Source organism: Prunus avium, chromosome 4 (genome assembly GCF_965620075.1).
Source record: "Prunus avium chromosome 4, drPruAviu1.hap1.1, whole genome shotgun sequence".
In the NCBI taxonomy this organism is placed as follows: Eukaryota; Viridiplantae; Streptophyta; class Magnoliopsida; order Rosales; family Rosaceae; genus Prunus; species Prunus avium.
In genome coordinates, this window is record NC_142287.1 from 20,853,401 (window position 1) to 20,877,408 (window position 24,008).

The following is a 24,008-nucleotide window of genomic DNA, read 5'->3' on the forward strand; positions in this document are numbered from 1 at the left end:
ACACCTTTTGAATAATCACCATGATTGTGACGATGAGTCTTTGTTGTAATAGATCATATTCAGATATTAAATATTTTTTAACACCTAATTTATTTTGTATCAATATTCCAAGAACATCGTTAAGAGCATGTCCACCGCAGCCCATTTTGCCAGGGCAACAGGCCCCCCAGCTCAAAATGGACCTCCAGCAGGAAAATCAGCCCGGGCAAGCCCAAGGGCAGATCTTGCCTGGGCTTCAGTCCGAAGGCGCTGACGTCAGCGAGCAAAAAAAATTCAAAAAAATCGAAAAAAATTCTAAAAAATTATGGATGTTTTCCCTATAAATACACAAAAATTTTATTCACTTTCCACACCAAATCCTCATACAAACTCTTCTCCTTCCAATATTTGTAAAATGCAATCATTTTTTCTTTTCTTACATTTGTAAGTTGTTTATATTTTCTTCCATATTAATTTTTTTCTTGCATAATCATTTTATTTCATGCATTTCTAAATTGTTTATATTTTGTTGCATATTCTTTTTTTTTTCTAGCCCTTGCCCTAGCCTTTTGCAAATGCAAACAAAGTTTAATTAAAAATAAACCTTATTTTATTCCAAACAACACACAAAACAAAGCATAATTCCAAACACACCACACACAAAATAAAACATAATTAAAAACAAAACATAATTCCAAACACACCACACACAAAACAAGGCATTAATCTTGACTTCATCCATTGTGATTGCCTTTCATATGAGATTATAATTTTTTTTAAATAAATATCCGAAAATTTTATCTGAAATAAGACACGTGGCAATCGAAAATCTCATCCGAAAAATTATGGACACGTGGCAACCAAAATTAATGGTTTAAAGTATAAAAAAATAGGAAATAAAATACAATGAATAGTATTTGCCCTTGCCCTAGCCTTTTGGGGTGGAACCAAAAAAGGCAAGGCTGCTACTATTCACATGAATAGTAGCAGCCCTTGCCTTGCCTTAGCCCTTTGGGGTGGACATGCTCTAAGTGGATGCAATTTTTTTGGTTGAGTTAGTTGGATGCATTATTTTTACAAAATTGAATATCTGAGCATATAGAAAACATTTTTAATTGAGGTGAGCCCTATAAATGGAAGTCTTATCTCTATGGGTTGGGCACCATGGAAAAAAAAAAAATCTACATGAGTAATTGAAGAGCTAGCGTCAAGTCAATGGTGGGGATGTACGCACGTGACAAGCAATGTCTGCACATAGGAACATAGATATTATTGGGGCAATTAGAATATTCTTGCTGAAGAAAATATATATATAGTGCCATGCATGTAGTTGAGGGATTTAGTGTCATCATTTGAGGAATGAGGTGCTTAGTCGTTGGATCTATTTCAATGAAATCATGTGCTTGAGATTGATTTAAGTGTTTAAACTTGTTTGTGTCTAATGACTTTCCAAAAACCCACATGTACTTACGCTTTACTGCGTAGCAAGGCTGCTGTAACTCGTCCATGTGTTATAATATGGATGGGCGATATGGTTAATATTATTTCCCACTTTTATGATATAATATCAAGGCTTATTTACTGTAGTACCCCCTGAAACTTCAGTCAAATCTCACTTTACCCCTTCAAAGTTAAAGTGGCTCACTTAATCTCCTTGACCGTGGTTTTGTGTTCCACTTTACCCCCACCATTAACGACATCCAAAAGATTGTCAAAATTGATGACATGGTAAGAGTATTTAAGTAATTTTATATATGTGGCTTATTTACCCATCAGTCTGAGTGGATGATATGGCAAAATAGAGCCCACAACATAATAAAATATTCTTAGTCTATTAAAATAATTAAAAGAAATATCCTAAGCTTAATTTAAAAAAATTTAGCAGCAACCATCTTCTCCACATCGCCACCACCATCCCTCCCAACCCAGCTTGCTTTACTCCAGGTTGGTGGGTTGTGGCTAGGGCATTGGGTTGTTGGGTTTGGTGACACAGAGAGAGAGAAGAAAGACACGCAGGGGCAAAGAAGGTCGGGTTGAGGGACACACAGGGGCAGAGAGGAGCGGGGGGTTGTGGCTGGCTGCGTTGAGTTTGTTATTTTCTCATATGGGTTCGTCTTATATCTTCAAGGGCTGATAGAAAATGTTGGATCTTGAACAAAGAAGACCTGAATGATAAAAAGGGCAAGAGAAACAAGCAGCTAGGGTATACTTCTTTGACTTCGCATCTCTATCCTTCTTGGCCAATGAGATCCACCAAATCCAAAGGATGCTTCTTTGACTTTGCATCTTTGTCCTTAATTTCTATTCACAATTTGCAAATTGAGTTTTCATCTTTTACTTGTTTTGTTTCTCTCTATGATATTCATAACTACACATATGGAGATTTAATTAATTTTATGTAGAAATCTGATAACTTTGTTTTGTAATCAGAGGGAGAGGGAGAGACAGAGAGGCGCAAGTGGAGTGGTGGGGGATCTGGGTGGGAGGGGTTGGGGTTGCTGGAGGGATAGTGGTTGATGGGTAGGGTTTTTTAATTTTGCAAATTTCTTTTAAATTTATTATGTAATATTATTGGATTTTTTAACTTTCAAAGTAAAGAATTTTTATTAATTTCTATTTGGGAAGCATGTGGGGCCCACTTTTCTATGTAGGATGCTGATTATGCTCAATAATTGGTTAACGTGTGTGATTTTATCATAAAGACCCTACCATGTTAGCATTTTTGCTGGTTTTTTGGATGTTGTTACTGGTGGGGGGGTAAAGTGGAACATAAAACCACAGTCAAGGAGGTTAAGTGGGCCACTTTAACTTTGAGAGGGTAAAGTGAGATTTGACCGAAGTTTCAGGGAGTACTACAGTAAATAACCATGTGACATACTGTCATACTACGTACACTATAATTACTCGCACTTAAAGCATCCACAATGGGGTCCCTAAACCACCTCCTTAGACAAATTTTAGGGATGAATTGGAAAAATACAACTCCAACTATGCTCCTTATTCACCTCCTAAAATAAAGAGACCTATAGGAACTCCTAAATCTGAGGAGAGAGAAAGGACTCCTAGTGGCTCCTTAATTTAATGTTGTTTCGTTTTATGCATAGTTTAAACTTTTAATTAATACAAACTATTTTTATTTTTATTTTTATAGAGATGATAGCCAATCATATTGAATTAAAAAATAACTATAGTATTTATGACTTCCTAACTTAGGGAGTATGATTGGAGTTCAAATTCTATAGAGTTCCTAAAATAACTTTTGTGTGTTTTTAGCAGTGTCTAAAAAATCGACATTATCGCCGAAATATCGGCGATAATATCCTTTTTTTTTGGAAGCCGATAATTTGGGAACAAACCAAGCATTTTTTGTCCAAATATCGAAATTGTCGCCGAAAATATCGCTGACATATTGATCCCGATATTATCAAGCAACGTCAACACAAAACGGTTATAATATTTCGATATTCTCGCGATGGTTGAGAGAGCTCTCGGAGCACAGAGTCAGAGTTGGCGTCGTTGGGGCTTTGGAGGAGAAAGCAAATCTGGCTCGCGGTGGTCGACGAAAACTTTAGCATCGCGTAGACGGAGAAGGATTTGGGAGGGGTGCTAGGGTTTGCTCAGATGGAAATTGCGAAGCAGAGGGTGCAGGGGAGCGAGATTTTGGAGAAAAACAGGGGTACTTTAGGGATTTCGAGAATCGTCGACAGAAGCGAAAGGTTGAGAGACTTGGTTGGTGGCGTCCGATCTGAATTTGGAGTGTGTATTATTGGCCGCGAGAGAGAGGGAAAGGGAGAGAGAAAGAAAGAGGGAAAGAGAGAGAGAGAGAAGAAAAAGCTGGAAGAGAGAGAGGGAAAGGGAGAGAGAAGAAAAAGAAAGGTTCGGTGGGGTTGAGACTTGGCTTTTGGGTTTTTTTTTTGTTTTTTTAATGAATTTAAAATAATAAAATATTTGAGGTTAGCTAAAATAGAGAGCGTTGCTGGAGGAACCAACTTTTAAGTGGTTAGCTATTTTAGCTTTCTAGCTATTTTGGCTAGAATTGAGGTAAAATTTGGAGAGTCTCCTGGAGATGCTCTTATAGTGGTAATGGTCTTTCTGCTGGAAACTTAACTCAGTTACCTCCGGGTTCTTTTTTATCAACTAATGTTTACCTTCTAGTGGAGCCACGTGAGTTGGAAAAACAAATGAGGGAAATAAAGGTCTCGATAAATCTAGGAATGGGCATTTGTGGCGGTAATTAATTATTTATTCAGTAATTTCAACGTTTATCATGTAGTATTTATAACATCTTTAAAAATGTCTGCAATCTAGGATAAATTTCTATATTAAAAAACATCAAGGGGATTCAAACCCCTCCCATTTTACTCCTTCAACACCTTAACCACCATATCACTTATGTCTTTGTGAAAATATGCTAAACTATTTATATATATATATATATATATATATATATATATATATATATATATATATATATATATATACATGGTTTTGTTTTGAATTCTTTTTGCAAGAAACAAATTTTCACATTACCATTCTTTTTCAAGTTTCTACTTTTGATGCAATGTATAAAGTGTAAAATATTGTAGTAATTCATTATATAAATGATTATGGTGTGTTTAATCTTCTTTCATTAATTACTACATATTTTCTACACTCACAGTGTTTGCCAGCTCGCTATACAATCAACTTAAATAAGTTAAATCCATCATGTAATGTATTTCCTTCCCATTTTTTGTGATAAACTAATAGATAATTGACTAAAAAAACATCCTACAAAGTTTCAATAAAAATTTCCAAGTTTTTCTTGCAATTTCCGTGGTTTTTATTCAATTTTTATCGATATCGATAATATCCCGATATTTCCATCAAAATTTCCGTGTTTTTGAACTACCGATATTTCCGATATCATCGATATTTTAGACCTTGGTTTTTAGCTAAATTTTAACTAAAGAATAGGGAGCATGACCTTTGCCTACATAATTACTGACTAATTCCTTGTGATTGGGTATTTATTATTTCAGTATGTGGTTGTGAAAGTAGCTGGGATATTGAATGTTGGTGTTGACATCGGACAAGTTGCTTTAAACAATGGTTGCAATATTATGTGATTGATAGACAACAGAGCAGTTTTCATCTTTCAACGAAAACAATCAGTTTAAAAAAAAACCCAAAATTTTAATTTGAACCTTATTGTCATTATGGTGGTTTTGCTACTACCTAAGTCGCATTTGCATATGACTCTGTTCTTTAAAGAAATTTTACTGGTCCTGTACGTAATAAATTTTCAACTATAATTTTTATACCACTTTTTGCAATTTGATCTTTTTTATTTTATTTTTGTCATTTGATAGGAAGGGAAATAGGGGAGTATTATATTGGGTTGCCTCAAGATTGTCTTTTACGTGAATTGAACTCGGGTGCACTAAGGGCTTTGTGTGAACCTTAAACTGGGACCTCACATAAGCTAACACAAACTTACACCATTGCGTAATGCCATACAATAAATGTTTTTTTTTCCTTAAAATAAAAATCATCATCAATTAGCATACAAATTACAAATTAAAGCATCTTTGATTATAATATAACCAATCAACATGATAATGAAGTAAGTCATTTAGTATATATAAATTGAAATTTAGATACATACTTGAATTTGAATTCAGATTTAAATCTGACTATTTGATTTTGAGTGACATTTATAATTTTTTTTGGTCGATTTTTTGTGTTGAAATCCGTGAAATTGAAAAAAATATATATATCAAAGGATTAAAAAAGAGAGCCAAAGAGAGATGATTATTACTTATAGAAAATAACGTGTTTGCCTTTTTTATTATTATGATTATTAATTGTTGTTACCCAAAAAACCAAAAGGGAACTAAAACTATGATCTAGAGTCCCGGCAGGGACAACCACCCACCAACGGCCTAAAAACTGACCAGGCACAAACTCTCTCCCTCTTATTATTTTTCTCTACAAAATCTTAAGCTTTGGTGACCAAAAAGATTGCTAAAAGGTCGACTAGTAGGAGAAGAACTGAGTACCGGATATAAAATAAAATACTAAAGCTAATAAAAATTCACATATCATCTGCTACGCAATTGGGTATATCTTTTTAGGCATAGCCAACCTATAAACATAAATTTGAAAAAGGATCAAATCTAAATCAGTCAACATAATTTTCTGGCAAAATATTTTCCACAAGGAGATATATTTCCATTCAAAACATTCATATACAACAAGTTGAAGAAAAAAAAGTACATAAACCATTTAAAATTATTAAGAAGGTTTATATTAACACTCCTCAACCAAGTTGAAGTTGAGTTCTTGGATATATAATTTACACAATCTGGCTTCCCTTTGCTCTTAATCTTTATGATATCCAGATTTTCTTTTATTGCTCAGAAAATCAAAACGAAGTATTAATTAGGCAATCAAAATTATTCAGTCATCATGTGGCCTCCTTCTGTAATCAGCACCAGGTTCATGTTGCTTGTACCTGTTCTTCACAGGGTCAACGCTAGAGTCACCCAAGGTAGTTTCCTCTGTCACATCACATGTCTTGTCAACAGTTTGACTGGCTACACCTTGCTCTGCCTTCTTCAGCTTCTCCTCAGCAACTCTTTTGAACTCCTCAGCTGTTGAAGGTGCTCTCTCTTCTATATTAATGCGGCTGTTGTGCTCTCCCTTGCTCACTTGACTGCTATGGTACCTCTGAATTAAAGTTCCACATAACAAACGTAGATTAAGCCAGTTGGTCAGGATAATGAGTCCATCCTTGCACCAAGTTGGAGTCCCCTCCCGTAAATTAGATTAATTTAGAATAGTTTATCACTTGTATAAAAAAAATCCGCGTGTTACAGCAATTAAGCCCCAATTGATTCACTCAATCATATTAGAAATCAATGTTATATATCCTATTTTGACTTGAAGGGTACCTTAATTAGTTACAGATTAAGGGTATGATCATGAACATGATTATGATGTAAATTAATTGGTGATTTGAAACTAACCTGGTTGTGGCATGCTGTTAAGGACCTCAAAAGTGAGGAGGACCTTGATGAGAAGGTGCGCAGAGGAAAAATATGGCCTCTCATGGTTGAACACCAGCTAGCACAGCTTGATGTGTTGATCGATCTCAGATTGCAATAAGACACAGACAAAGAAGGAAGTTTCCAAGACATATGGATGATGAAGAAGAGCAGAAGAAATGACAATGCTGAGATGTTGGCGTACACGTGTCTCCTGCTACACAAACGTGGTACTGTGTGGATTTGCCATTTCATTCTGAGCATGGCTTCTGTGTGTACATCTTTTCTTTCTTGGAATGTGTACTATTTTGGTGGTATATATCCATCTTCTGGAAAGTGATCAGATCATTAACAACAGTTGGTCTGAAATTTAAAAAAAAAAAAACATATCCCATGTTTTATATATCTTTATCATTTATTCGCGTGACTCATCATGTAATAAGATAGAAGAAATTGTATGAAACATATTGCATGGAAGTTTTATCATCAAATACAACGGTTAACAATCAATCCCTAATTTTGTACAAACTTGTATTGCGGCCAAGTTTATCCAGTAAAAGTATTAACTTCCCAAAAAAAGGAACAAAAGTTGCACCACATTGATATACGTAAAATCCAACTTCTAGCAAATTCAAACAAGTAGGGAACAATTTTACTTTATTTGTTGCTTTCTTGATTTCCAATTGTATTTGCTTGATAAGATTTCTTATTTGTCCTCAATTTCCAAAATCGTTTCTGTGATCCTTCAACTTCAATTTCGTTAAGATAACTGGTCATGCCATCAATTTTGTTAACTTTTTCTATTAAATGTAGAGGCAAAATGGTATTTTTGTATTATTTTTAATTTCTACCTTCTAAATATTCATTTCACCCAAAATAAATAAATAAATAAATAAAAACTAAAACACCTTCTTCCTATCCTAAGTGCCGGTTTGGCATTGCGCATTTGGGATGACAAGTGATTATTTAAAAATTTTGGGAAGCCCAGCCCGTTTGGTAAACCATGAGAAAATCACTTATTGTTAAAAATTGCTGTGAGAGAAAGCTATAAGGGAAAGCAGCTAATGAGGTGCTTTCATTTTTTGATTATGCAGGAATCAATTTCAAAGAGGCACTGAGTTTAATGATTTTGCGGGAATCATTTTCTAATTATGTGGGAAATAATACAAACAACACTTTTAACAAAAAGTTTACCAAACGCCAACTGCTTTCTCTCACAGCAAATCTGATAGCGATTATTTTCACAGCATAGCAATGATAAACTGGCCCTAAGTCAAACATGGCCGAGGGGTTATGGCTATTGTGGCAAGGATAAGAAGAAGGTTTTTTAGTTTTTAGTTTATTTATTGGGTGAAAGGAATATTCAAAAGGTGGAAATTAAAAATAATACAAAAATACAATTTTGCCCCTATATTTAACGTAAAAGATAACAAAATTGACAGCATGACCATTTGTCCTAATGAAATTAAAGTTGAAGGACCACAAGAACAATTTTGGAAATTGAGGGACCAAAATGCGAATCAGGTTAAAGTTCAAGGACATTTTAGACATAAAAACCCTTCACCACAATAATGCTAGCCATACCACATTTTTAAACCACCTTGTGTGGCAATTGAGGTGACTATACCACATTAGTTAATGTAAATCATTCATATCTTAATCGCATGTCTGATAAATCATCGTCTTAAAAGGGGAAGTTATATATATATATATAAAGCAAAAAGCAGAGAATGGTGAAACATTCAAATTACCAAGTAAATGCCCTTGGTTAAATCAAACATTAAGAATTGAAATTATTAATTAAATGAGGATAATATGGTAAATTCACATTTTCATATTAAAAAAATAAAAATAAAAACAAAATCATATAATAAGTCTTACTTTTATGGAACATAACTATCCATATTATATTTTCTTAATTCTAAAAATAAAATAAAAAAAGAAAAAAGAAAACCAATTGGCACACGTGTGCCAAGGGGCTAGTGACTAAGAGATAGAATGGATCTCCTTGAATTCATTCGAACACGAGCCGTCTTCTAGCCCTCTCTCTCGCTCAGACATAACCGGCGACCTCTCTCTCTCTCTCTCTCTCTCTCTCTCTCTCATAGCACCATCGTCATCTCGTCCCTGACCTTGGAGATTCCAAAATGGCTTATTTTTTTCCTAGGCGCTACCGCCTACCTAGACTGCCTAGACCGCCTAGTGCTTGCCTAGGGATCGCCTAGACCGCCTAGTGCCCGCCTAGGGACCGCCTAGACTGCCTAGTGCCCGCCTAGGGACCGCCTAGCAACCGCCTTGCCGCCGCCTAGTGACCGCCTAGCAACCGCCTAGCCCCCGCATAGGCCATTAACAATATGAGTGAGTGTGTTCAAAGATTTAACTTGTAAAGAAGATTTCCGAACAACAACAGATAACCTAGAGAAGTTTCGACACAGACTTATCCTCTAGGGAACCACCCATTGCCTTCCCTATTCCACCCTTTGGTTTTGGGTTTTAGTATCGCAACTTTGATTAAGAACGTCAATATACGGAGATGAATCGAAGTGCTGTTTCAGTTTTTCAGTTTCTCTGTTTCTCTTACTCTCTGTTTTCTATGTTTCTCCGCCTCCAGCACAGTCGGATCGCCACACTCACATGTAGATCTGCGATTTGCAGATCTCCATGATCACTGTGTGGTGGCTCCCGTGGGAATTGTCTTTGATGGAAAATTGAGGAGATTCTGTCTGCGACCACTCTATCATGTTTGCTTTGGTCATTGACCATTAACGTATTATTCTTTTTCATTTGGTTTTGATTTCACAATTGTGTTTCTTATTTCTTGCTCTTGTTTCACAGTTTCGTAAGAGGATATTATTGGTCCCCCCTAAGTCCTTGTTTGGGCAGCATAACATCTAAAAGTTTTATTTTCGCATGAATGTTCTTTACATATACTCTATTTTTGTTGCTTGTGATTGTCGATGATCATACGTCATCTAATTGGTTCCTCTTCCATTAGTGGTTTGGGATTTTGTTCTGCACATTGCTTCATATTTTACTGTTAGAGTTGCTTTGTTGTGGCCTCCTTTTTGGAGCCTTACTTTCTGTTGCATGGTTTTTGGCCCTATACAAGCCTTGGTAGTTACAAAGTTGGGAGCAGTTTTTGGCGGTTCATTTGATCCTCTACAAGCATTGCAATTCCAAAGTTGGGAGCAGTTACTACCGGTTTTATTGGGTGTTTTCAACGTTAACAGATAAGTTTGGAGTAGTTTCTTGTGGTTTGATTGTTACTACAACACCAAATAAGTTTTGCCTTGTTGGCCATGTTATGTTGTTACATTTAGAACGATTATCTTGGTGTTTTCTTTGTTACTTTTGTTGTGTCATTGTGTTTATTTTTCTTGTTTAGTGGATTTGTGGGTTTTGTGTCTTTAGTTTTCTTTGTTTTTTCTGCAGCTTGGTTTTAGTAGGCTTTTGTTTCTTTTTATGGTTACTTGTTGCTTTGCTTTCGTTTTAGCATGGTCTTTTTAGTTGTTGTCTTGTTTCAGTTTGTTTTTTGAGTTTTCTAATAAGGTTCTTCTAAACTCAGTTTTGTGTGGTGTTCTTCTTATTTTTGTTTTAAGTAGACATTAGTAGGTTGTCGGTTAAGTTCTCATTGTGTGTATGCACTTTTGTGTGTAGGTTGTCGGCTTTTGTTTCTTTTATTTTGTTTCCAGCTTTTGTGCTTCTAACTTTATTTTTTTAACCTCTTGTTTGGGTTTTGTTGGCTAGTTCTCTTTTCTTACTGTTCATCCACAGCCAAACTTGCATGGAACACGGCATATACATATCAATACCAGAGTGTCACTTGTTCCCTCATATATACAAACGTCACCTTAACATAACACAACATACATGCCTTATTCTTTCATGAATTATATATAGTACATGCAAGCAGCTGACCCGGTAAACAGCCACTCGAATGATACTCGAATATCAAGCAATGTCATCAACTGAGAAATGAACTCTGGGTGGCCCGGCCACACTGCTCCAGTAACCAAATTTCCATCTGTGAAGCAACGATCTATTGGATTAGGTTCCAGCCATGTTGCTCCCGACAAAACCACGGATGGATACGCAGAACAAACATCTTCTGACTTTTATATTACAGGACAAATGTTCATGCACCGACTGGCAAGCTTGCTCATCAACACCCACAATAGAACAAACATTTGAATTTACGATCAACTACATTGATAGTGAGTAAAAGAACAAATGAATCCACAGATTATCTGTATATTGTCTTTTTGGTTAAACTTCCCACACACAAAAATTAATTTTACTCTAGCATTTTAGTTGATGTTAAAAAGCGTAAAAGTTATGTAATCTACATTATAAATGTATATCTACCACGGAAAGCTATAATGAGGGGTTCAATACCGCTATCCAATAATATAAAGGAAATTTTGAACTTAGAACTTTTTAATGATTGGATGGTTGGATTGAACCCCTCACTCAAACCCCCCACTCAAATCCCCCTCATTGTAGCATCTCCCATATCTACCATATCATGCTTGGACTTTAAAATTCCAAAATTTATAATCTCGATTTTGTTATATGATTTTGGATTGTTAATGAGGATTTTGCGTCCTTGTTTGTGTGCCTAACAAATTAACTTTATATTATTGATTCTGCATTTTGTACACTTTCAACTCATTTAGTTTCAGAAATCAACTTATTGAACTTCTGGACAGCATGGGACTGATCCAAACAACATGGGGACCCATCCCTATTAAAAGATGAGCTATAGATACAATAAAACTACACTGTCACCTAAACAGGGATTACAGCTTCACTTTGTTTCAGTTGAACCCAATTATTGGAGCAATTCCTTTGGTGGCATCACATGGCATTGAAGGAAGTCAGTAATATTTTTAACAATATCAATACTATGTTTGACGACGCACCGAATTAAAACGATATGGAAATAGTCGGATTTGATTGAGAAACTCAAAGAATATGGATCAAATTTCTGGAAACAAAGGCGTAGCCTGGCTTAAAGGGAGTAACCTTTCCTGTAGAACACCAGCAGCAGCTAAAATCTGCTGCCCGTGGCAGATGGATGCAATTGGTTTCCTGGCTTCCACAATTTGCTTCACTAACGCAATAACTTTCTGATCCAATGCCGAATATTCTGGGGCTCGACCTCCAGGGATTACAAGAGCATCATAACTTGAGACATATATAGAGCTTCAAAGTCAGCTAAAGTGAAATTATGGCCCGGCTTCTCACTGTATGTTCGGTCACCTTCAAAATCATGGACAGCAGTTGCACAGATTTCACCAGCTTTCTTCTTGGGGCAAACTGCATCAACATGGCATCCTAGAGCTTGAAGAGACTGAAAAGGCACAATTACCTCATAATCTTCCATGAAGTCCTACGAGTGTTGAGGGAGAAAGTGAATGATGCTTAGTAACTGTGAGAAATATAAAATTTTGATCATTAACTAGAATAATACGTGGATAACAATTAGTTCATAAACAAACACCATGCAGCTTTAACGTTCTTGTCAAGGGGTTTACTAGATTTACAGTGAATTATAACACGTAGCCAAACTTGATTTATGGACCATCTTATCACTATTGATATTGACAAGTAAAATAATATTTTGAATTTGGTAGGCTTTAAGGTTTGTCAAGTAGCCAATCTTGATTTATGGACCATCTTATCACCGTTAAAAAACCAGCTTACAAAACGTGGTGGGCTTTAAGGTTTGTCAAGTTGTATAACTTTTGGCATTGTAGGTAGAGAAGTTTAGGTATGCTTCAAAGGATTTGGTTTTAGAGGGAAAAAAAACAACTGGTTTCAAGAAAATAGGTTCTTATGAAATCTGACAGCAACTAATTTATGGGTCTAGGGCAGTAGTAGCATTTTGAATTTGGAGACCTAATTGGCTTGGGTATTGGAGGTATTCAGTTTTGGGGGAAGGGGGAAGTTGAAATTCTTCAGTAGTCAACTTTCCGGAAAATTAAAGTAAAGAAGTCTTTTAAAATTCATAAAGGATGTACTTGTCTATGTATCATGTTTAGAAACAACTTGAAAAATGACCAGTATGCATGTTTGGATTTACTTTCACAAGTTCACAACTCACACAAATGACCTGACGAACAAGTATTCCAATGGGCAACGGACCCAGGTAGGCAGACCAATGAATCATGCCACCAAAACATTGAAAAAAAACACATAGGAATGAATGATGGAACCTTATCACACCAGAATTGTGGCAAATCTGGTAAAGCCTATTCAGGTTATTTTCACTATCTTTCAGAAGTATCTGTAAAAGGGCAAATCTCGATACTATATATACTCAATATTGATCGGCATCACAATTTCATATTTCTCATTGCACTACGAAGGAAAATAAAACTTACCCCATGGAGAAACAGGATCCTCCTATCTGAACCAATTATGTTACCTCCTAGTGCCTTCACAAAAAGCCTAAATAACTCAGGATGGCCTTCATATGTAGCCCCAGTAATTATATATTACCATCAACAACACACGCCAACAAGGTCTCGGGTCTGACAGCTGGGAAGGCCGTACACTTCCTACCTTTAACCGAGCCTGCAGCTGCTAGGACAAGTTGCCCATGGCAAACCGAAGCAATTGGCTTTCAGGAGTCAGAAAACTTTCTCACCAATTCTAAAACCGACGCATCCAAAGCAAGATATTCAGGTGCCCGTCCTCCTGGTATTATTAATCCATCATATTTGTTAAATTCAATGTCATCAAATGTTGCATTGAGTGCGAAATTGTGACCACGTGATTCAGAATAAGTCTGCAACCAAAGAAAAAAAATACAGAAAACCAAAAAACATATTAAAACAAAGGGGGACCAGAAAGACATGTAGCATTTGAAGATTTGTAAATTAAACACAGATCACGATTCAGCAAACCTAGGTAGCCCATTATCAGATTATTTTCACTTAGATACGAGGGCACTAATGCAATTTCGTTTATTGAATATGGTGTAAGCAGTGACGTTGGAGCCAAGAATTTGTTCACGCTGTCTTGTCCCCAGAACTCAAGCTCAATACAGGTTGGTTCTCTAGCTCATAATGAATGAGCAAGCACTCTAACAAAACTCCTAACATGTGTTCTTGCTTGAGCTTACTTTAGTCTCGCTGTCCACACAACCTAGAACTATAACCTACGGATTGCTCTTTGTCAATCTAATAGAGTGGCTCTAATCAACAATAAAACTTATTCATTTTGTCTATAATTAAGGCTACCAAAGATTGGCTGATGCAAAAAACTAAACTTGAAAGCGTGATGTTCGTTCGTAAACTTGACAAACTAATTTCCAGTCCCAACAGATTCCAAATTTTAGAGGAGGCAACATAATCCCATATGTGAGAATTGTAAGCACTTCAATCTTTGAGACAAATTTCTTGTTTTGGGTTCACAAATTCAAGTGAAGTAAGCATTCAATCTTCAATCTAATTGAGTGTGCTTAATTACAGAGCATGGAAAAGACCAATTGACAGTGCTCAAGTGATGTAATGAGGCTAAAGAAAACGATTTTCATTAAAAATAGAAAAATGAAAAGGCAAAAGAAGCAGAGGTGGGTGACCTGGTGAGCAGGAGAAAGTTGATGAATGGCTCTGCGATAGATATCACCAGCTTTCATGCCAGGACAGACGGCATCAACGGACACTCCATATGCCTGCAGTGCTTGAAATGGAACCATCGCCTCGTAGTCTTCCACGTAGTCCCCCAATACCAACAACACCCTGCGTTCACCTTTCGCCATTTTCTTGGAATTTGAGAGAGAGAGAGGGAGAGAGGGAATTTGGTTGGACTAAACTCTCAGATGGATAAAGAAATAGAATGTGTTAAAAGTATAGCCGGTACAGCTGCGCGGCAATACTCTATAAATAGAATCTCTAACAGTATAGCCGGGCGGCTGGACTCTACAACTGGAATGTGTTAAAGAGTATAGCCGTTAAAGAGTATAGCCGAACCGTCCGGCTATACGATATAAACAGAATATTCTAAACGTATAGCCGGCCGGCTATACTCTGTAAATAGAATATGTCAACAGTATAGCCGCGCGGCTATAGTTTTTAAACAAATATTTTAAACTGTACTACGCTCCCAGCCACCGCCATCTTCTTCGTCATTGTCATCATCGTCGTAATATTCCGAAGAATTATCGTCTGATCCCAAAACTGGATGAAATTCTGAAGAGTTGTGGGAGAAATTCAGAGCAGGGTTCGTTGTTGTTGTTGTTTTGCCGATAGTAACACTCGTCAAGTCTCCAAATTGGTGGTGGCGTGCTACAAAGCCCTCCTATTTTCCCTACCAATACACCGCGTTTCAACTTTTTCACCATTGATGATCCTAGAGCCCGCCTAGTGACCGCCTAGCAACCGCCTAGACTGCCTAGCCCGCCTAGCCCCAGCCTAGCCCGCCTAGCGCCCGCCTAGACCGCCTAGACCGCTTAGCGCCCGCCTAGCGACCGCCTAGACAGCCTAGCGCCCGCCTAGTGACCGCCTAGACTGCCTAGCCCGCCTAGACCGCCTAGCCCCAGCCTACCCCGCCTAGCGCCCGCCTAGGCCATTTATTCCGTAATATTAACAATATGAGTGAGTGTGTTCGAGGATTTAACTTGTAAATAAGATTTCCGAACAACAACAGATAACCTAGAGAAGTTTCATGGAGTTATCACAATGGTGGCTCTTGGCCAAGTAAGTCTCATGGAGATGGTGTTATCACAATGTGCTATTTGCATTAGCTCTTTATCTTTTCTGTTCTTTTTGTTCATGTCTTGTTTTGATTTGTCTCTGTTACGTGCTATGTTTATTCATTTTAGCACCTCTAGTAGTCATTTTCACCATTAAAGTATAAAGGTTTTTGCTTAAATATCGGTGGCTCAAGGCTGGTTTTGTTAGTTTCCGTTGATTTGTAAATCTTTCGGATAATGTCCCCTGTGTCTATTTGCTTGATATTACAATTTGCAGTTCTATTTTTCTACTTGAAGCCTAGTGCTAGTTCTATTTGACTGAGACCTTTCAATTACATTTCATGAACATTAGTACCCACTTTATGTGAGTCGGCTAGTTATTGTTTTTATTTAGTAAACTAGGCTACAAGCACTACTTACCTGACATAGTATCTTTTATTTTAAACATCTTTATTTGCTGATTGTAACCACTTTTCCAATCGAAATCTTCGGGTATGTAAATGTTGTGGGATACATTTCTGAATGTAATTTGGGAAAGCGTGCCAAATGGTTGTGCTATTCATGATATTTTGATGCTTGTTCACAGAATTCTAACTTATGTGTTTGTTCTAAAACAATTGGTTAATGTTGTTGCATCTGTCTTGTAGCACTGCTGTGGTTGCTTACTGCAGCATGTATCAAGACGGGGAGGCCTCAGACTGCTAAGAGAGCAATTGAACAGGTGGAGCAGCGGCTCTCAAAAGACGGGTGGCCAGAATACTATGACGGCAAGGCAGGGAGATATGTCGGGAAGGAAGCGAGGAAGTACCAGACCTGGAGCATCTCAGGATATCTGGTAGCTAAACTGATGATCGAGAACCCAGCCAATCTTTCAGTAATCCCTTTTGAAGAGGACAAGAAGATAGCCAAGCCAAGGCTCACACGCTCCGCTTCCTTTTGAGTCAAACCAGTGGCAGCAGCATACATGATGCATTACAGGTATATGAGATTTCTCTTTACCCATGAATGCTGGGGGGAAACTAGCTGATTAAGCTGATTGAGTTGCAGTTTTGTGATTCATTAACATGATTTGCTAGTATGCTACTGAGATATACAGCCCCTGCATTTTCCTTTTCAGTTTCTTAATATCTGGTTTTGAATAGCAAATGGTCTATAGGCATTTTGGAAAGTAATGCAACATGGCCGTTGTTCTGCTTACCAATTATTTGGCTAAGTATTTCAAGCTTTTATGGTGGGAATTTGCCGCCAGAGATGAGATTTTGATTTTGTAAGGATCAGAGAATTGTGCAGCAGAGTTTTGGTCATTCATTTCTTTTGGAATTTGCAATAGCCGTGTTAATTGTGTCATGGTTTCTTCTTTCTGTTGTTTATTGTGTGCTATTCATAGTTTTATACTAGTTATCGCACATCATTGGTCATGAATCTTTGCAACCTTTGAGTTGGATTTTTTTGATTACATCAAGTGCTTATTCAGAAAATGGCAATTGTCACAAAGAATCCGACTGGAAAGAAGCTGGATATCATGACCCACGGAGTGAGACTCCGTTTTCAGGCCACTTTTTTGGTGTTACACTCCAAATAACACGGTGCTTCCAGTTTTTGATTGTGTACTGACATTGAGTCAGACAAGTAGAATAATTTTGTTTATTATGTGCCATTCATGGATGACATTTGGAATGTCGAGTGGTATTTTTGCTTTTCGAGTGTTGTATTAATTTGTTTGAGTTTTAGACAACATGTTATTTGTGTTAGATTTAATGTGTCAATTTCTGTTACAGAATTCTGAATCATGCATTTTTTTTCCATTTAAGAGTACTGGGATGGATGCTTGGGTGTTCTTCTCATTCTCTTTTCCACTGCAGATTATAAGCTTAGATGGGTCTGCTTGAAGAAGCTTTGTTATCTTCATAATCAGCAGTTCATTTTAGTTGCTTGCAGTTTTTCGGTGCTCTCCTCTTCATCTTTGCTTTTTCTTAGTAATTCATTTATTTAGAGTTGTGTCCAGATTAAGCCTTGATTTCTTCTTCTTTTGTTTTCTCAGGGGATTCTTTTGGCAGAGGAGTTGAAGGGTTAGAAGCATTTAGGTGAAGAAAATGCTTTCTTTGAGTTAACTTCTATTTCAACTTTCTGTGAAATTCCTTTTTCTTTTGACTGAAAACGCTCTAACCTTGTAATGCAGATCTTCTAAGAAAGAAACAAATTGGATGATATTTAATCCAAGTTATATGATCTTTATCTGTTGAATAAATTGTTTCAGTATTTGAACCCAAAGATTGAGTCTTTGGGTGACTATGCCTTCCTTTGTTTGTTTACACTTATTTATCTGTTTTGCAGACCAATAGCTTCAATTTTGGTTTATTAACAAGCATCCATTTGGTATGTAATTTGGCAATAGCACATAAATTCAGCCAGTATTCCTGTTTTCATTAGTTGACATTAGTTTTGTATGGTGACAACAATTTGATAGGAAATTTGTTGAAGTTGATATGAGGAAGTTCACATTACTAGCAAAGGGTAGCTACGTCCTCATCATCACCATCTTCCTCACACCCATCTTGGACGTCTCCTCATGTTTTACTTAGTGATGCAAGGAGTTCAATACATCAAGGAGTTTTGTAATTGTGAACTTTTGTTCTTTATACTATCCTGTTCTATTTTGTTGTCCATAATGGATGAACTCAATATTTTTCAGAGAGGAACAATTAAGAGATAAAGCTGTGAAGCATTTAAGGTATATACATTACTAATATGATTCTTTTTTGAGATTTGGAGAAATAATTAGTATAGCTCTACTCTTTCTTTTCTTTTCCTTTTTTGGGTAAAGAGTTAGTTTAAGTACAGAGTTGCTGTATGAAATTTGGTAATGTTTTTGTGTGATATATGTTTTCTCTTTGTATAAAAAGCATTAAAGGAACATTTGGCCCATATTAGTCCCTTTTCCTACAGTAGGAACATATGGTTGCAATTTTTTTCTTTCCTGCTCTGTTTTCAGTTTAAGTTTCATGCATCATGATTGTAATGTTTCTTTTTTTAAGAAAAACGATAATTTTTTTTTTTTTTTTTGGTAACAGATAATTTTCTTTTTTAGTTACACTATAATTTTCTTTTTTAGTTACACTATTAGAATTCTGAAACTTTAATTATTTACTTCAATTTGGGTAATTGTCATCATAGAATTTGATTGGTTGTATTTTGAAGTTCTCTCATTATTTGGTTGTTGTAGTTCATTCCAATTACTGTTTTTTTCTTTCTTGCTGTTCAAATTTGTAGATTGTGTAATTTTACGATTTCTCTTGCTTCTAATTTTTTTTCCATTTTTCCTATTGTAGGTGCATAAATTGCAAGGAAGGTTCACATCACTGCATTGGTTACTGAAAAGGAGTATGGATACATGTAAAAAAACAAATAAAGGAAATTTGTACTGGATAATTTGTCTTTGTGCCAAAATCATGAGTTGCTTAGGTGAAATACACATCTGTTTTTATTATTTGATTGTGCCTTCTAAGGGGTGGTGCCAAGTTTTGCGTTATTCACTGTGAAAGGAAAATCTCATTGAGAAACCAAGGAAAAAAAAAAAGTGTTTCAATATCCACATTCTTCTTCATATGAGATAAATAAGCAGTTTACCATCCGACTTTGGGAAATTCCACCTTTGGAAATCTGATGCAGAATCCACAGAGGCTCTTCTATTCTTCATCCTTCTTTCTTTTCTCAATGCCTCATTGTTCTGGGATCTACTACATCTCTCTTCATTGAGCACTGACTGATTTCCCACTCAGCACAGCAAGTGATTCTGTTGCCCTTGCCTCCTCTGCACTTCCCATTCTTTGGTATGTTCCCTCTCTTGGTACAACCTCAATTTCAGCTCTTCAACTTTTCTTTCCAGCCTACTAATCTCTTCTTCCACCATTGCCAGCTCTGAAAATAGCACCTGAACCTGCATATTGTAGAGCCTTTTCTCAAAAATCAATTCCACTTAATTACACATCACACACAAACACAAATGCGCGCTCTGACACACACACACACACACACTCACTCTCTCTCTCTCTCTCTCTCTTATATACCTGAGGTGGAAGCAATGATAAAAGGCATGGATGTGACAGCAGAGCTCCATGAAGAGCACAATGCAGAAACCTGTTTAGTGTTTGTTGTCCATCTATCTCTGATTGTAATTTCATAACCTGCAGAACACATATAAGCATTTGATTTGTGTCAACTTTCTCTGACAAGTTTTCTAATATGTATCACAACATTTAGAACCCCAAGCTGGGAAACAAAAAGAGGGAAAAACTTTGTTGTCACCTCTTCCTCAAGATCAAATCTTTTCTGTTTCTCCTCGCTTCTTTGCATCAGAAAGTCTTCGAATTTCATTATTTGCACATAGAAAGATCACAAACCAACAGTTTGGAAACAAGAATCTGAGGGCAGCAGCAGTGGTGGAAGTTATTGAGGCAAGAAGTGCCTAAAACAAGGAGAGGGTGAGGTGTTGTCGTGGGTGCCATTTAAGGTAGGTAGGGTTGAGATATCAGAAGATAGAGCGGGAGGGAAGCAGAGAGCAGATGAAAATTTTGGAATATTGAAATGCATGAGACAATGTGGCGGTGGAAGAATCTTTTGTGAATTTGTGATTGTACAGTTGGTATTATCATTATTGTTACTAGCCTCTCGCTTCCGGGCCTACGAGGATTTTTTTAAAATTTCTTAAAAATTAAAAAAGATAATGATTAGTTGTGTTCCATAAAAATAGGATTATTTGAATTTTCTTTTAATTTAAAATTTTTAAATATAAAAAAGTGTGAATTTACCATATTATCCTCATTAATTAATAATTTCAGTTCTTAATGTTTGCATTAAACAAGGGCATTTTCTGGTATTTTAAATGTTTTATCATTCTCCTATGTGCAAGTGGTCTTGATCGTTGCATATCTTCCTCCTATGTGCATATTATGTAAATATTTATGTACATAATCTAAAGCTATGATGTTGTGTAGAATGAAAATATTATTTTACTCAAATTATTTGAGATTTTCCTATTAATGTTGGAATTTGCTTTGGATAATATTAACGTTTGGGTAATTAATTGAATACTAGCCTCCCTGCGTGCGAGAGGCTTTTTTTTAATCACGCGCGCTATGCGCGACTTACAAAGTTTCATAAATATATTTTCGCAATTGTATTTATAGATGTTCATTTCAACAATTTCACATTTTAATCGCTCATGTGATAAATCATCGTCTTAAAAGTTTTCCTTCATCGCCCGTAGTTTTCTAGATGTCCATCTTAACATTTCACACGCTATAAAAGAAAAAAAAGAAACTACTAAGATGGACATCTAGAAAAATACGGGCGATAAAGGAAAACTTTTAAGACGATGATTTATCACACTCGCGATTAGAATATGAAATTGTTGAAACAACATCTATAAATACAATTGCAAAAAAATATTTACGAAACTTTGTAAGTCGCGCGTAGCGTGCGTGATTAAAAAAAATCCTCTCGCACGCGCGGAAATGCGTGCAAGGAGGCTAGTTACTAATTAAAGTAATTCAAAAAGGATAAGATATTACTTAATTACATATATTAAATTAAAGAGGTTAGCCAAAAAAAAGAGTAAAGAAATCAATTTTATATTTTAAAAATTAAAAAATAAAATAAAATAAACATAACACCTTTCCTGATGAAATTTCGTTGACACAGACCTATGCCGGCAAAACTTTGTCGGATTAGGTTTTTCGCGACGAAAGAGCCTTTGCCTACAAAATTTTGTCGGGAGAAGTCTATTGATCTGCGCCGACGAAATTTCGTCGGGAGAGGTCCTTTTAAAAAAAATAAATATAAACTTAGGATATTTGGGTTAATTAATTTTTTTTAAAATTTATTGTTAGTAATTAAATAATATATTTACTTTATTTAATTAGTTAAGTTAGTAATTATATTTTAATTATTATTTATTTAGTGAATAATTAGTACTAGCCTCCCTGCACGCGCTTTCGCGCATGCGAGAGGCTTTTTTTTAATCACGCGCGCTACGCGCGACTTACAAAGTTTCATAAATATTTTTTCGCAATTGTATTTATATAAATGTCCGTTTCAACAGTTTCATATTTTAATCGTGCATGTGTGATAAATCGTTGTCTTAAAAGTTTTCCTTTATCGCCTATATTTTTCTAGATGTCCATGTTAGCATTTTATTTTTTTTCTTTTATAGCATGTGAACTGTTAAGATGGACGTCTAGAAAAATACAAATGATAAAGGAAAACTTTTAAGACGATGATTTATCACACGTGCACGATTAAAATATGAAACTGTGGAAACAGACATTTATATAAATACAATTGCGAAAAAATATTTACGAAACTTTGTAAGTCCCGCGTAGCGCGTGCAAGGAGGCTAGTATGTATAAGAAAAAGAGCACCCCAGTCATTAGGCGCCACGTGTCAAGACAATTCTACTTAAAAAAAAAAAAAATTAAAAACACAGAATATAGCCGCCCGGCTGTACTATTTTTTATTTTTTTATTTTTTTGAAAAGGACCCTCCAGCGATTAGACGCCACGTGTCACTATACTATTTTTGGAAGAAAAAAATCGTAGTATTACCCCACGGCTATACTATTCTAAAAGGTCTATCTATACTATTTAATATATAAATTAAAAAAAAGAAAAGAGGACCCTCCAAGTTTCATTAGCTTGTACTTTATAGATATTAATTTGCTAGTTTCAACATATCCAAAGTAGATATTAATAAGTCACTATATAATATTTTAGTACAATTTTTATAACATATATTATTCGTATTTAATAATATGTGAGAATTATTTGTATAATACGTGAACTTTGTGAGAATTACTAAAAATTTTGTAAAAAAATATGTGCATTAGAAATATGTATGTACATGTACAATACGACTATTGTACGTTTGCTTTTTAAAAAATAGTAGATGTGTATAGAATACGAATGTATTATTGAAAAATACGTACATACATATGTATATATAAGACTATATTTTAAAGAAACTAATTATATATTTTTTATAAACAATTTTTAAAAAATAACATAAACACTTCTCCCGACGAAATTTCGTCGGCATAGGTCTATGCCGGCAAATATTTGTCGGATTAGGTTTCTCCCGACAAAATAACCTATGCCGACGAAATTTCGTCGGGAGAGGTCTTTTAAAAAAAATTAAATATAAAATTAGAATGTTTAGGTTAATTAATTTTTGAAAATTTTATTTTTAGAAATTACATAATATATTTGACTGATTTAATTAGTTAAATTAGTAATTATATTTTAATTATTATGTATTTAGTGAATAATTAGTATTAAATATTTTAATTAACTTCATGAATTATATTACTTAATAAATAGTAATTCAATTTTTCTTTTTCTTTTTTTCCTTTAATATTCACTAAGTAAATAATAACTTAAACATAATTACTAATCAAAGTAATTAAAAAATAGAAATACATATTATGCTACTTAAAGGGTTCGTAAAATAGTATAGCCGTACGGCTATACCTTTTGAAAAAAAATTATACACTAAGTAAAGCCGTGCGGCTGTACTATTTATATGTATAAAAAGAAGAGCACCCCAGGCATTAGGCGCCACGTGTCAAGACAATTCTACTTTTTAAATAAAAAATTTAAAACAGAGAGTATAGCCGCCCAGCTGTACTATTTTTTTATTTTTTTATTTTTTTTAAAGGACCCTCCAGCGATTAGACGCCACGTGTCACTGTACTATTTTTGGAAGAAAAAAATCGTAGTATTACCCCACGGCTATACTATTCTAAAAGGTCTATCTATACTATTTAATATATAAATTTAAAAAAAAGAAAAGAGGACCCTCCAAGTTTCATTAGCTTGTACTTTATAGATATTAATTTGCTAGTTTCAACATATACAAAGTAGATATTAATAAGTCACTATATAATATTTTAGTACAATTTTTATAACATATATTATTCGTATTTAATAATATGTGAGAATTATTTGTATAATACGTGAACTTTGTGAGAATTACTGAAAATTTTGTAAAACAATATGTGCAATAAGCATTAGAAATATGTATGTACATGTACAATACGACTATTGTACGTTTGCTTTTTAAAAAATAGTAGATGTGTATAGAATACGAATGTATTATTGAAAAATATGTACATACATATGTATATATAAGACTATATTTTAAAGAAACTAATTATATATTTTTTATAAACAATTTAAAGAAAATAACATAAACACTTCTCCCGACGAAATTTCGTCGGCATAGGTCTATGCCGGCAAATATTTGTC

At 35.3% G+C, this 24,008-nt stretch overlaps 2 protein-coding genes, 1 long non-coding RNA gene and 1 pseudogene across 3 annotated transcripts; 1 reads left to right on the top strand and 3 right to left on the bottom strand.

Annotated features, from left to right (window-relative positions):
* Nucleotides 1-6,155: 6,155 nt before the first annotated feature.
* On the bottom strand, nt 6,156-7,266 carry LOC110751595 (uncharacterized). Its single transcript, XM_021952092.2, has 2 exons — nt 6,990-7,266; nt 6,156-6,690 (listed from the first exon to the last, which is right to left on the bottom strand). The coding sequence occupies exons 1-2, from the start codon at nt 7,260-7,262 to the stop codon at nt 6,421-6,423; spliced, it is 543 nt and encodes a 180-aa protein (XP_021807784.2). The 5' UTR covers nt 7,263-7,266; the 3' UTR covers nt 6,156-6,420.
* Nucleotides 7,267-11,986: 4,720 nt separating this feature from the next.
* LOC148295007 (protein DJ-1 homolog D pseudogene) lies at nt 11,987-12,393 on the bottom strand (annotated as a pseudogene).
* Nucleotides 12,394-13,553: 1,160 nt separating this feature from the next.
* LOC110751597 (protein DJ-1 homolog D-like) lies at nt 13,554-14,800 on the bottom strand. The gene is made up of 2 exons (XM_021952094.2): nt 14,596-14,800; nt 13,554-13,800 (listed from the first exon to the last, which is right to left on the bottom strand). Exons 1-2 carry the CDS (start codon nt 14,773-14,775, stop codon nt 13,636-13,638), a joined length of 345 nt encoding a protein of 114 aa, XP_021807786.1. The 5' UTR covers nt 14,776-14,800; the 3' UTR covers nt 13,554-13,635.
* A 2,418-nt stretch (nt 14,801-17,218) lies between these two features.
* Nucleotides 17,219-19,195, top strand: LOC148295008 (uncharacterized). The gene is made up of 4 exons (XR_015835525.1): nt 17,219-17,792; nt 18,043-18,084; nt 18,176-18,222; nt 19,038-19,195. It is a non-coding gene; the product is annotated as an uncharacterized LOC148295008 (long non-coding RNA).
* The last annotated feature ends 4,813 nt before the right edge of the window (nt 19,196-24,008 follow it).

What these genes read in the sequence shown, in the direction of transcription:
- LOC110751595 (XM_021952092.2), bottom strand. Translation starts at nt 7,262, where the DNA reads ATGAAATGGCAAATCCACACAGTACCACGTTTGTGTAGCAGGAGACAC. An exon ending in TAACAGCATGCCACAACCAG is followed by an intron (nt 6,691 to 6,989) that starts GTTAGTTTCAAA and finishes ACTTTAATTCAG; the next exon opens with AGGTACCATAGCAGTCAAGT.
- LOC110751597 (XM_021952094.2), bottom strand. Translation starts at nt 14,775, where the DNA reads ATGGCGAAAGGTGAACGCAGGGTGTTGTTGGTATTGGGGGACTACGTG. An exon ending in AACTTTCTCCTGCTCACCAG is followed by an intron (nt 13,801 to 14,595) that starts GTCACCCACCTC and finishes CTTTGGTTGCAG; the next exon opens with ACTTATTCTGAATCACGTGG.